General features: G+C 45.8%; 1 protein-coding gene across 7 annotated transcripts in view; it reads left to right on the forward strand.

The window, feature by feature from the left end:
- The window catches only part of ARHGAP24 (Rho GTPase activating protein 24), a 664,176-nt gene that overhangs the window by 581,929 nt on the left and 67,060 nt on the right, over positions 1-15,187 (forward strand). For all 7 annotated transcript variants that reach the window (XM_088445039.1, XM_088445045.1, XM_088445040.1 and 4 more), the window contains one exon: positions 6,818-7,025. In XM_088445039.1, coding sequence (XP_088301165.1) covers positions 6,818-7,025 — 208 coding nt within the window. The remainder of the gene's footprint in view (positions 1-6,817; positions 7,026-15,187) is intronic.

Here is a 15,187-nt window from a genome sequence, read left to right on the forward strand (position 1 = left end):
TGCTGGTATATGTGGTTCTCCAAATACCAGCATGCAGGGGAGGCTTGCTGGTACTTGTGGTTCTACAACTAAAGACAATATGGAAACTTTATTTTTACACTATACACTAACACTATCAACCCGACACCCACGGGCATAGAGTGCCGGGGATAGCCCGGGCTATCAGTCTAGGCCTGGGGTGCCCTGGAGAGGGGGACCACTTTATTGGGGGGGTCCTCAACTCCCCAGGGATCCCCGGCCTGGACTGACTAGCGGTCAGGGATAATGCTTTGGCTGGGGAAACCGGTGAAAGGTTTTCCCTGGCTGTGGCATTATCCCCCCGCTAGACAGAGTTCGGTGCTGGTTCTGGAATTTTCAGGGGACCCCTACTCGTTTTGTCCCCTGATTTTCCAGAACCAGGACCAGGTCAACAAAGCCCTGTGCTGGTTCTTAATATACAGGGGCCCCCTACGCATTTTGGCCCCTGTATTTTTAAAACCAGAACAGGCTTTATAAAGCCCGGGGCTGGTTATGCTTTTGGGGAGGGGGTGCACATCATTTTTTTTTATTTAAAAACATTTTACATAAGGACACACAGAAACATGTACATATCTCATGGATACGTGCATGTTTCTGTGTTAATCTGACCTGCTCAGGATGTACTCGCTAACCTGAAGCAGGTCTATTATTTGGGGACTTTCGGTAATCTATTTTTTGCGAGTCTGAAACAGACACTCTATTACATTGGGCGAGTTGATTGTTTTCAATGTGAAAACATCTGGATGCGAGTTTGAGAATGGAGAGTTTTAGTAAATCTGAAAAATGCGAGTTTTAGTGAACAGACACCCTATTACATTGGAGAGTTGTGAAAAATTGCGAGTTTAGCACCAAACTCGCCATTTACCAAAACAGACACCCTATTACATTTGGCCCAATGTATTGTTTATATATATATATTGAAACTGTCTCCTGTTAAATTTGCTCCTTTGGTTGGACTGTGGTGTATCCTGAACACCTCTAATTATGTATCCAGATATCCAAACATATGGGACTTATCAGTATACTTTACTTCACGAGACTGATTGTATTTGTTGCCGTGTGATGATACATGTTTTATTGCATAGGCTCAGAGGATACCTCTAATAAATTTGAACTTCCCCAAATAGTTTGTAATGTTCTCTTTAAAATGCTAACTTTTAATAAAGATTATCAAAAATATATGCAGAAAAATTAAACTTCATTTTGTAACATAGTTTGCATGGTCAAATAATTTTACTGCAGCCCATCAGCTGTTGCTAAAGTAGTTTTCATTTCGGCAATGACCTTTCACAAATGGACAACTTAAGAGTGTTCACAGTAGCGTATCCGTCATACGGATCAATGCTTTTGTACTGCACATCTGTTCCTTGGATGGCGCTGTGAAATTTGCACTTTCTAGCCTACAACCTGTACTGGATATCCTGGCTGTATTTTGCAAACATTCATGAACCAGTAACTTTACATGGTATTCCAACCCTCCGTATCTTCACATTAAATTGTATGTTCCATTGTAAACTATTATTGCAGACCCCAAGGTGGCAGGAAGTAGAGTGTAGACCCCATTATGGTGGCTATTTATTTTCAAAACTGGATTATTCGCTGAGACAAGATCAGTTTAAAATTGAAGCGTACGCGACGCCATCTTGCAAATGGCAGCTAGACTCCATTTTAGAAACAAGAATCTGCAAGACGCCATTTTGTGACCAGCGTCACTTCAAATTACAACTCAGGAGCTAAGAACAGATGGCAATGTTTTTGTTAATCTACCAAGGGCAACTGGAAGAACAAGCTTCCTGAGTAAAAGTAAATAGAATAGACAATGGGTATTTTTACATACAAATTGGGAATCCCTGGATGCAGACAAAGTATAGTTGTGGCAATTGTAATATAATCCAGGCATTGATCTACACAATTGGATTTGTCTGAATCCTAAACAGGTCTTAGCCCCACACACAGACAGGATGGCCCCAACTTCACAGCTTGAGATGATAACACAGTTTCCTTTGAACACAGGAAAGGTGGGGGCCTGCTGACAGAGGGCATGTGGAACTATCTGGCTCAGCATGTCACACTGCTAAAGTGCACCCATCTTCATACACACATTAATACGTCTTTATATCAAACCCCGAATACTCACACATTACATATTCACACATAAGGTTTAATAAGCTTTAAAGTGTATGATTTAAGTTGGTTCAGTTAGTTTAAATGCTGAGAAATAAAGATATTTGATAACTAAGGTATTATACATGCTAAACAAGTTGTGTTTGGAGTTGTACTGATGCGTACTCTTTTTACAGTATTCCGGTGTTATCGGTGGGGAGATCGCATCATGCATTCTCGAGTTATGGATCGCAGAGCCTACAAGCAACAAAATGTATATTTTAGGAACAGCTGTTAGGATGTTGCAGGCGGCGTGAAGAGGAAGATCCCCAGCTGTTAGAGGCAGGGAGAGTCTATTTGAACTAGCCTGTTAAATGTGCTGTAACAGATGCTTCTCCCCTGGGAACCAATGACACCAGCAACAAACTTCCCTATTGTCCTGTTAATTCTTGGGGGTATAAATATGTGTGCACGAACGCTGGTTCTCAGTCTTCGTGCTGAACGCTGTATGACTAGGGGTCTCTTGCTGATGCCTATCTCCGGGTCCGGAAGCGCCTGCGTATGTATACTGTACTTGGGTCTGTATAATTTTCCTTTTGTGCCTAATTTGTGTCTAGCTCAATTGCGTGTAACTGTCTGAACTTTTACCTCAATAACACTTGTGCTTTGGAACCACAGATTCCACGTCTAAGTCTTTATTTATGGTATGACTGCGTACGCAAATTAGCGTCATCCTTAGAGGTTTATAGGAAGGATTTTAGAAGGTACAGGCAGGGGTATATAGAGGTTCATTTTAATATTAACATTATAAAAGCAGAACCAAGTTGGTTGGCTATTATATAATGCAGGTCCTAGTCTGGGAAATTAAATACAAAATAAACTCCTGTCCCTAAGATGGTGACTGGAATCTAAAACCAAAGTCCTATATTGTGGTTGGACCCATCAGCCACTTATAAAACTGATAGTCCCAGTGGGTGACATAGCTTTATCAGCCACTATTATACTTGCACTGAGCTCAGTTTGACTTTCATATTTCAGTACAGGAAAATAAAAGGAGTTTTGTCAGTGAATAATAGCAGTGGCTGATACCCTCTATGAGTTTCCTCATTCCACCTCTACAGTAGGAAGCCTGATGAAGCCTGAAAGGTTACACTATCAGATTCGAGGCAATGTTACTGTATATAACATAAGGTCACGCATGCTCACTGGGAGGGACGGTGGAGGTGGAGGGGTCCATATGGATACCTTTTTGTACTCTGGAACCTTTTACCATAGGTTAAAGCGTGCTAATGATATCTATTCAGATCCCTACCTGTTCTGTCTGCACTGCCGAGCACTGCAGACATGTTGCCCGCACTTACCGAGAGAAGATAGGGCTAAGGAGATGCGGCGGCAGGAAGAGGGGGGATCGTACACACGCGGGGAGGGGGGCCGTATTGTACACGCAAGGCGGTGGGGCCCGAATTGTACACTCACTGGGCCAGATTGTACAGGTTGAATCAGCTTGAAGACAGGCAGTGAAAATGGACCAGTTGCTGGAGAAAAGTTTATCACTTACGGAAAACTGCTTCGTAGAAACAGCAGTTTTTCGGAAGCGATAGTTTAGGGCAGGAGGCATGATGAACTCTCAGCGAGTTGAAACCATAATTATCACATGTGGTAATTATGTTTTGATGAATAGGCCCCTTATTCTTCCCAAAACAGAATTAATAATATTTGCACCGGTTAATACAGTACTTACTAACCTGATATCTATGTCACTGCTGATAACTCAACAATCAACCCTATCCCACAAGTTTGCTGCCTAGATGTCATCCTTGACACTGAACTGTCCTTTGTTGCCCTCATTCAATATGTTTCTAAATCCTTATATACATCTAAAAATAGAGCCATAATATGCTCGTATCTTACACAAGAGAATGCAAAAAATCTAATTCATGCACTTATTACCTTGAGCATTGATTATTGCAATAGTCTCCTTACTGGGTCTTCCCCAAAACAGACTTTCACCCCTGCAATCCATTTTGAGTGTAGTTACAGTATGAGGGGTTGAATATGGGATCCCGGCAGTCGGGATGACGCCGGTAAGAATACTGACAGCAGCATCCCGACAGTCAGAATCCCGACACCATTAGGTAAGTAACCTAACGCTAACTCTAACCCCTACCCCTCCCATCCTGGTGCATGAACCTAACCCCCCCTCTAGTACCTACACCTAACTTCCCCCTCCCTGCACCCTAAAACTAACGCTCCCCCCCTTAGTGCCTAACCCTAACTCTCCCCTAGGGCCTAAACCTTACCCTCCCCAGAACCCCAGAAATTTACATTCGGGATGCTGGCAGTCGGGATACTGGAATCTGGAGGGGGTATTAGTTTTAGGGTGTGGGGAGGTTAGGTTTAGGTACTGGGGGAGTGTTTAGGTTTAGGCACCCAGGAAGTGGTGTTAGCTTTAGGGTGCGGGGAGGGGGAGGTTAGGTTTAGATACTGGGGAGGGTTAGAGTTAGGCACTGGGAAGGGTGGGTTAGGGTAGGGTTTAGAAAACTACTCAGCATTGAGTCCTATGGGTGTTGGAATTCTGGCTGTCGGGATGCAGCTGAAGGTATTCTGACTAGTGGCATCCCGACAGGAGGGATATCATACCCAACCCAATCTATGTAACATTTGTAAAATGGCTTTTCACTGATAAGTTTGGTATATTATAATACCAAACATGCAACAGGAACACTTTTTCCTGCTCCCCCTGTTGTATATTATACAGTGATCTTGAACCTCTATGTTTTTTCCCTGATCTTTGTGTAACTAACATGTCATATTTTAGATATTACTACATATCATCCGTCACTAACACAATGGATAGTGGAAGGAGATGCCATATACAGCAGATAAAGCTAGTGATAAAATAAAAACATATAAATAAATTATTCCCATATATTAGTTATAGTATTTGGGACTCTTCATTTGTTGTGTTGCTAGCTATTGTGCCCATCTCTGCAGGTTTTATTTTCCTCTTCCTCCCATCCCTATACCCATATTCTTTACTTTACTCAATCTCCCTCTATATTCTCTCTCTCCCTATAATCTCCCCCCCCCTATATTCTCTCTCCCTATAATCCTTCTCCCCCCTTTATTCTCTCTCCCTATAATCCTTCTCCCCCCAATATTCTCTCTCCCTATAATCTTTCTCCCCCCTATATTCTCTCTCCCTATAATCTTTCTCCCCCCTATATTCTCTCTCCCTATAATCTCTCTCCCCCTATATTCTCTCTCCCTTTAATCCTTCTCCCCCCTATATTTTCTCTCCCTATAATCTTTCTCCCCCCTATATTCTCTCTCCCTATAATCTCTCTCCCCCCTATATTCTCTCCCTATAATCTTTCTCCCCCATATATTCTGTCTCCCTATAATCTTTCTCCCCCATATATTCTCTCTCCCTTTAATCTTTCCCCCCCTATATTCTCTCTCCCTATAATCTTTCTCCCCCCTATATTCTCTCTCCCTATAATCTTTCTCCCCCCTATATTCTCTCTCCCTATAATCTTTCTCCCCCCTATATTCTCTCTCCCTATAATCTTTCTCCCCCCTATATTCTCTCTCCCTATAATCTTTCTCCCCCCTATATTCTCTCTCCCTATAATCTTTCTCCCCCATATATATTCTCTCTCCCACTATTTTCTTTTTCCCCATCTCCTCCTATATTCTGTCTATCCTGCTGGTCTCCCCCAATATTCTCTTTCTTTCCCCATCTCCAATATAATCTCTCTCTACCTGTATCTCTCCGCCATCTCCCCTATATTCTCTCTCCGCCATCTCCCCTATATTCTCTCTCCGCCATCTCCCCTATATTCTCTCAGAGGTGTCAGGTGTCTGAGAGGTCCCAGCATTACACAGCAGTGACGTACATGTGTGCACATGGTGCGCATTCCTGGGAACATTGGTGGCTGGGAGAAGCCCATGTCAGCTGAAGAAGTAGGTGGGTTAGTGTGCTGGTTGTGAGGTCCTCCATTCATCTCTCGCTGTTCATATTCACTGTCTGTGAGCGGGTGGGGCCACAATGTCATTCCTATCAGCCAGTAAGGGCCCTCATCTCTAGAGCGTAACTGCTGGACTGACAATAAGTATTTGATATTTCTCAAGGCTCAGAGTACCTTACACTGTCTGTCAGGTAGAAATTATGCTATTTACACTTATTTAATCAAATAACCTTTAGCATCAGGATGAAAAGTACAATAAGGAAATCTCATGTGTACATGATTTGTTAGCTTCAGCCTGAGCACTATACCATGCTGTGTATAGAAGGGAGTACTGACAGTCATTTGTCAATTCCTGATGCAATCCTCGATTGTGACCTTCAAGTAAACAGTACGTACAATGGACAATACTAGAATCATCATTTTTTAGATCACCTTCTACATTACTCAATAAAGCCTGTTATATATGTAGGATGAATAATTCTATACTTGTCATTGCATTTTGTTTTCGATGACATCCCAGTGATATTCTACTAAATACAAATTAAAGATTTTTATCACTTTGACTGTACACAACAGTGCCTTTAAGATAAAACATTTATGTATTTACATTGACTTCTTATTACTAAGGCTTGATAACATAATTCACATGGACATACAGCATAAATTGGTGCACATTGTATTGAAGACTGTACATCTTTTGACTTCTGTCACTTTAACTACTGCAGGCATCTTTGGTCAGAAGCTGGAGGACACTGTACGGTATGAGAAGAGATATGGTGCACGTCTGGCCCCCTTGCTGGTGGAGCAGTGCGTGGATTTTATCAGACAGCGAGGGCTGACCGAGGAAGGATTATTTAGACTGCCAGGCCAGGCCAACCTGGTCAAGGAATTACAAGATGCCTTTGACTGTGGAGAGAAGCCATCATTTGACAGGTACTTTATACATAAAAGTGATTTTTAGGAAGCATTTTGTCAATATTACTGTATAACCAGTTTAGGATGGTTTTTCATGCCCCGCCAGGCAGTGTACGGTAAGCCATTTGTCATTTTTGTGGTGGGAACATAGGGCCTAATTCAGACCCACTCGCGAGCGCTGAGCGCTCGCAAGCGGGTTGATGTGGGGCCAGTGCACATGCTCATGACGGACCCGGCTCCGTCATGAGCATGCGCGAGACCCGGATAGCGACAGGCAAACCGTTGCTATGGGTCTCGCTACAAAGGGGGCGTGCTGTCGATGGTGAGTGACAGCACGCCCCCTTTGGTGGGCTTGCCGGGGGCGTGGCTGCCCAGACGGAGGTGTTCCCATGGGAACGCCTGCCGTCTGGGGCCGGCCCCACTGACATCACAAGTGATGTCAGTGGGAGTGCTCTCGGCTCTGGTAGAGCCGAAAGCACTACAGGGCTTGCGGAAGATGAGACCCTACCACAAGGGTCTCGTCGCAAGCCCGATGGTCGCGATGGTCTTGACCATCGCGACCATCTTCCTGGCCGCTCGCTATAGCTGTAGGTGGTCACCCACAGAGCGGCCAGGAGGCCGCTCTAAAATTAGGAAGGACAGCCCTGATTCAGAGCGAGCGCTCTGTCAGAGCGTCCGGCTCTGAATCAGGGCCATAAGCATTACCATACTGTACCAATGGGCATCCATATTTAGATTTGTGCATAACGTAATGTAGACTTGTATCCCCTTTAGCCTTTAAAGGTGGAACGGGGGCTGGAAAACATAGGTTGAGTACAGGCAAACAGTGGGCCTGATTCATCATGGATCGCAACTGCTGAAGCGTACTCAGATGACTGATTATTCCGTACTGCTCACGCGTATGCATCGTTGCAATTGCGGAGAGCCATCGCAGAGTGATTGGCAGGCAGTGAGCATTAGGTGGTGGTAATAGGGCAGGGTGTCGGAGAAACACAGGTGTGTCTGACCGTTTCAACGCCATTACATGCGTATGCATAAATTAGCCACTGTGGCGGCATAGGCATCTTGAGTGCTCACTGCCTGCGGGAAGGTTAGCAAGGTCTGACCTGCTGTAATTGTGCGTGAGGCTCCGATGTTACTTGATGGTACTGATGTTTTCATTGGATTACAAGGTATTACGGATGTAGGATAAGGGAAGTGGGCGTCTTTATGTTGGTATGCGAGGGCTTTGCGATCACATTAATTAGCATATGTTTGCAGCAGACCTACGTGCGATTACAGAACTGCGATCGCAGTAGCGATCCGTAATGAATCAGGCCCAGGGTTCACAAAAGTATAGGACACACCTCCAGATAAGCTTCTTTGAAGGTGTATTTTTTGTGGTTATTAAAGGACTGCTGCAAAGATATAGTATGTGATAATGACCATAAGCGACACTCTCTACCCAATTCTAGTTGGTAAATTGCATGTTAACCCCTTCATGCAATAATATTTGAGTCATCAGCATTGCAGTTATATTATATCAGGTCGTCTCCACTTACATTACTGATTTTAATTTCAATTTCTACTACAGAAAAGCAGATTCTTATTTTTGAAGGGGTAAACAACAGGTGTAAAGCCGTTTGTATTTCTTTATAATTTATATGCAAAATGGGACTTTCCCATTTATAAATAACAGTTAAAACATTTATATTGTGTGTATATGACACTTCATTTATAATATTAAGTACAAATAGTGTAATGAGACTTTTGCATTTACTACTAACAAGTATGTCATTACGCCATACATGCCTACTCTTCCGGAATTCGCGAGAGGCTCCCGATTTTTCGGATAACCTCCTGCACCCCCGGAAGGATAGGCATTTCTCCCACATTTCTGCCCACTTCCAATGGGGAGCATTTCCGCGGCGATCGCGGGTCTCCGTGTAGGGGGCAAGGCTTAATGACACTATTCTTCATGAATCGCATAATTTTGCCCCAACCCCTATGTATAAATTCAATGACGTGAATCGCCTTCCTCTTGCTTCTCTTACCCAGGCTTCTCCCGGGATGAGAAACAAAAAAGTAGGCAAGTATGCATTACGCCAGGGGCTGGCTGGCAACTTTTAGCCTGGGGAAAAGGCTTCTACCATCGCACGGCAATGGCTAAATGGACGTGGCAAAAAGGGTGTGGTTTATCTAATGGGGATGAGGATTAAATGTGTAATGAAATATATGAAAATCATTATGTCTAATAACTATAATCAAATACATCACCTACCAGACCTGTCTGACAAACAGAGACTATTCTAGTGACTGATATAAAATATAGGAAGCAAAAGATACTAACCACCTCAAAGCACCTCCCCAAGCCCCTTCAACCTCACAGCACCACAGACTGCCCTGTCACATATTATCTAGGGTCTCACAAAGCCTGGCTTACACTTAATTATCATTCTGTCCACATTTTCTGCTGCTGGTTGTTAGAATGAACATCGTTCTCAGTGCACAATGGCAGTACCACAGTAATGCTGGGTACACACTATGTAATATATCGTTCGTACAGCTGACAAACAATATATTGTTAAGTGTGAACCAAAAATATATCACATCGGCTGTGCAGAACGCAGATGCCGGTGTGTACAGGCCATCCACCGACCGACCAATACACTGGCCACATGAAATGCCAATACTGGCATCACAAGTGTGTGGGCAAATTTAATTGCTGGCCCATTTGTGATGTCAGGGCAGACATATCGCGGAGGCGATTGGTAAATGTGCATGCTTACCAAATCGGCAATTCAGTCTGTGGAACCTTCGCTCTATGGGGCTGTCATGAGGATGGCACACAAGATTAGCAATACCACTCTACTCCACAGGGCTGGAGCTGCGGCAGCGCGTATGGTGGTTGCCGGCTCTTGTCTCACGCTCAGCTGTTTCTTAGTCAGGTGGTTGGTGGGGGAAGCAGTTAGGGTTGGATATTGAGGCTGGTGTCAGGGCTCGGGGTCCTCTCGTCTAGGCCCCGCCCCCGTCAGTGCTGTGTGGAATCCGGGAGTTTTGTCTAAATTTCCGGGGCAGCGGGAGACTGTAAGGTGAAGTGGGAGTCTCCTGCCAGATAATGGAGGGTAGGCAAGCTTGATTATATACCCTACTTATCATGAAACATAAACTAGCTCGCAAAAGCTTATTGACATACTTCCCATCTGTAGGTATGTCACCTAAATTGGGAACATTTAAAGAATTTGTGAGTATGGGTCAAAAGTACCTCTAGCAATTTAATCTGTAATGTAATATAGGGCTCTATTTATTAACATTATTTTTACTAAAATAAAGTGAAAAAGGGTGGTTTCACACCCATATCACATTATTTTAGTATCACCTAAAGTTACTAAAGGGTAAATTGGAGTAGAATTCGTAAAATTCTACTCCAACCCCTAATTATCACTCATTTTTAGTAAGCAGATCCCATTGCCCATAATTGTAATGGGAAATGTGATCCGACCAAAGTTACTAAAAATAAATTGTGAAAAAATACCGGCGAAAGCCCTGTGATAATAAACAGACCACACGCTGATGCACTGTAAAAAAAAGTAAAAAAATTAGTACATTTTTTGCGAAAATACCCTGATAAGTGTGCGGAGGGGATCGCAGGGACAGAGCTTTATCGCAAGCTCTGTCCCGGCAAGGGATTTTTAGTACATCCCTGTGATATTGGCTGGATTCGCAATGCGAATTCAGTTGGTAATATCACACTACAATCTGCATTCAAAATGCGGATTGTAGTAAATAGAGCCCATAGAGAGAATATGCAAACATATGAACCGTTATTCATTGGATTGTGATTAAACATACACACTTATGTACAATTTATGCTTACACTCAGAGTGCAAATGCATTCAACTTAAATTAGTACTTTTATGTTCAGTAATAAAACTTGAAGTGCAAAATAATCTTTAGAAATTGTGAAACACTTTCTCTGTTAAGTATTATAGATATTAGCAAGACAATGAAAAGTTCAAGTGCTGTGGGACATTTAGAGCTGGTACAATTTAAATATAAGTTAGGGGTCTATTTGCCAAGCAGTGAAAAGTGTGGAGAAGTAAACCAGTGGAGAAGTTGCCCATAGCAACCAATCAGCTTTGAAGTAGCATTTATCAAGTAAAATAAGGAGCTGATTGGTTGCTAAGGATAACTTCTCCACTGGTCCATTCCTACACACTTTTCACTGCTTGATAAAACAGACCCCTTAATCATGACAACATTTTCTGCAAATCGAGTTTTGTGGCAGGACAGGCTGTGCTACAGAGATGTGATACTGTAGCAGTACAGGCTGTGTCATAGAGATATGATGTGGCAGTACAGGCTGTGTCACAGAGGTATGATGTGGCAGGAAAGGCTGTGTCACAGAGGTATGATGTGGAAGGAAAGGCTGTGTCACAGAGATATGATGTGGAAGGACAGGCTGTGTCACAGAGGTATGATGTGGCAGGACAGGCTGTGTCACAGAGGTATGATGTGGCAGGACAGGCTGTCTCACAGAGGAATGATGTGGCAGGACAGGCTGTGTCACAGAGGTATGATGTGGCAGGACAGGCTGTGTCACAGAGGTATGATGTGGAAGGACAGGCTGTGTCACAGAGGTATGATGTGGCAGGACAGGCTGTCTCACAGAGGTATGATGTGGCAGGACAGGCTGTGTCACAGAGGTATGATGTGGAAGGACAGGCTGTGTCACAGAGGTATGATGTGGAAGGACAGGCTGTCTCACAGAGGTATGATGTGGCAGGACAGGCTGTGTCACAGAGGTATGATGTGGCAGGACAGGCTGTGTCACAGAGGAATGATGTGGCAGGACAGGCTGTCTCACAGAGGTATGATGTGGCAGGAAAGGCTGTGTCACAGAGGAATGATGTGGCAGGACGGGCTGTGTCACAGAGGAATGATGTGGCAGGACAGACTGTCTCACAGAGGTATGATGTGGCAGGACAGGCTGTGTCACAGAGGAATGATGTGGCAGGACAGGCTGTGTCATAGAGGAATGATGTGGCAGGATAGACTGTTTCACAGAGGAGTGATGTGGCAGGAAAGACTGTGTCACAGAGATATGATGTGGCAGGACAGGCTGTATCACAGAGATGTGATGCTGTGGCAGTAGGGATGCAGTCAGAATGCCGACCGCTGGGATTCCGGTGGTCAGAATGCCGACATCGGAATCCTGACACTTGTCAGAATACAGACGCCACCATCCTGACCACTGGAAGCCTGAAGGTGAGTACTGGAGTTAGAAGGAGGGTTAGAGTTAGGGTAAGGGGTTAGGCTCTAGGGGGAGTGTAAGGCTGCGGGGAGGGAGGGTTAGGTTTAGGCACTAGGGCGGGAGGTTAGATTTTGGCACCTGGGAGGGAGGGGTAGGGTTAGGGGCTAGGTTAGGCTCATTACCTGGGGGCGTCGGCATTCTAACCTGGTCAGGATGGCGACGGCAGAATTCTGACTGCTGATATCCTGAGCACCGGCATCTCGTACCCAACCCTTGGCAGTATAGGTTGTGTCACAGAAATATGATGGTGTGGCATGAAAGGCTGTGTCACAGAGATGTGATGCTGAGTCAGGCCAGGCTGTCACAGAGATGTGATGCTCTGGCAGGACAGGCTGTCACAGAGGTATGATGCTGTGGCATGAAAGGCTGTGTCATAGAGATGTGATGCAGTGGTAGGATATGCTTTGCCACAGAGATGTGATGCTGTGGCAGGACAGGCTGTGTCACAGAAATGTGATGCTGTGGCAGGACAGGCTGTGTCACAGAGATGTGATGCTGTGGCAGGACAGGCTGTGTCACAGAGATGTGATGCTGTGGCAGGACAGGCTGTGTCACAGAAATGTGATGCTGTGGCAGGACGGGCTGTGTCACAGAAATGTGATGCTGTGGCAGGATGGGCTGTGTCACAGAAATGTGATGCTGTGGCAGGACGGGCTGTGTCACAGAAATGTGATGCTGTGGCAGGACGGGCTGTGTCACAGAAATGAGATGCTGTGGCAGGACAGGCTGTGTCACAGATGTGATGCTGTGGCAGGACATGCTTTGCCACAGAGATGTGATGCTGTGGCAGGACAGGCTGTGTCCCAGACATATGATGCTGTGGCACTACAGGCAGTGTTACAGAGATGTGATGCTGTGGTAGTACAGACCGAGTCACAGAGATGTGATGCTGTGACAGGACAAGCCATGTCACAGAGATGTGATGCTGTGGCAGGACAGGCTGTGTCATAGAGCTGTGATTCTCTGGCAGGACAGACTGTGTCACAGAGTTGTGATGCTGTGGCAGGACAGGCTGCATCACAGAGATGTGATGCTGTGGCAGGACAGGCTATGTCCCAGACCTATGATACTGTGGCACGACAGACTGTGTCACAGAGATGTGATGCTGTGGCAGGACAGGCTGTGTCACAGAGATGTGATGCTGTGGCTGGACAGGCTGTGTCACAGAGATGTGATGCTGTGGCAGGACAGGCTGTGTCACAGAGATGTGATGCTGTGGCAGGACAGGCTGTGTCACAAAGATGTGATGCTGTGGCAGGACTGGCTGTGTCACAGAAATGTGATGCTGTGGCAGGATGGGCTGTGTCACAGAAATGTGATGCTGTGGCAGGACGGGCTGTGTCACAGAAATGTGATGCTTTGGCAGGACGGGCTGTGTCACAGAAATGTGATGCTGTGGCAGGACAGGCTGTGTCACAGAGATGTGATGCTGTGGCAGGACAGGCTGTGTCACAAATATTTGATGCTGTGGCAGGACAGGCTTTGTCACATAGATGTGATGCTGTGGCAGGACATGCTTTGCCACAGAGATGTGATGCTGTGGCAGGACAGGCTTTGCCACAGAGATGTGATGCTGTGGCAGGACAGGCTTTGCCACAGAGATGTGATGCTGTGGCAGGACAGGCTGTGTCCCAGACACATGATGCTGTGTCAGGCCAGGCTTTGTCACAGAGATGTGATGCTGTGGCAGTACAGGCAGTGTCACAGAGATGTGATGCTGTGGCACTACAGGCAGTGTCACAGAGATGTGATGCTGTGGTAGTACAGACCGTGTCACAGAGATGTGATGCTGTGGCAGGACAGGCTGTGTCACAGAGATGTGATGCTGTGGCAGGACAGGCTGTGTCACGGTGATGTGATGCTGTGGCAGGACAGGCTGTGTCACAGAGATGTGATGCTGTGGCAGGACAGGCTGTGTCACAGAAATGTGATGCTGTGGCAGGATGGGCTGTGTCACAGAAATGTGATGCTGTGGCAGGACGGACTGTGTCACAGAAATGTGATGCTGTGGCAGGACAGGCTGTGTCACAGAAATGTGATGCTGTGGCAGGACAGGCTGTGACACAGAGATGTGATGCTGTGGCAGGACAGGCTGTGTCACAAATATTTGATGCTGTGGCAGGACAGGCTTTGTCATATAGATGTGATGCTGTGGCAGGACATGCTTTGCCACAGAGATGTGATGCTGTGGCAGGACAGGCTTTGCCACAGAGATGTGATGCTGTGGCAGGACAGGCTTTGCCACAGAGATGTGATGCTGTGGCAGGACAGGCTGTGTCCCAGACACATGATGCTGTGTCAGGCCAGGCTTTGTCACAGAGATGTGATGCTGTGGCAGTACAGGCAGTGTCACAGAGATGTGATGCTGTGGCACTACAGGCAGTGTCACAGAGATGTGATGCTGTGGTAGTACAGACCGTGTCACAGAGATGTGATGCTGTGGCAGGACAAGCCATGTCACAGAGATGTGATGCTGCGGCAGGACAGGCTGTGTCATAGAGATGTGATGCTGTGGCAGGACAGACCGTGTCACAGAGATGTGATGCTGTGGCAGGACAAGCCATGTCACAGAGATGTGATGCTGTGGCAGGACAGGCTGTGTCACAGAGATGTGATTCTCTGGCAGGACAGACTGTGTCACAGAGATGTGATGCTGTGGCAGGACAGGCTGCGTCACAGAGATGTGATGCTGTGGCAGGACAGGCTATGTCCCAGACCTATGATGCTGTGGCAGGACAGGCTGTGTCACAGAGATGTGATGCTGTGGCAGGACAGACTGTGTCACAGAGATGTGATGCTGTGGCAGGACAGACTGTGTCACAGAGATGTGATGCTGTGGCAGGACAGGCTGTGTCACATACAGTAGGTGTGATGCTCTGGCAGTACA

The sequence above is a fragment of the Taudactylus pleione genome, unplaced genomic scaffold, assembly GCF_031769625.1.
Source record: "Taudactylus pleione unplaced genomic scaffold, aTauple2 ptg000376l, whole genome shotgun sequence".
Taxonomy (NCBI): Eukaryota; Metazoa; Chordata; class Amphibia; order Anura; family Myobatrachidae; genus Taudactylus; species Taudactylus pleione.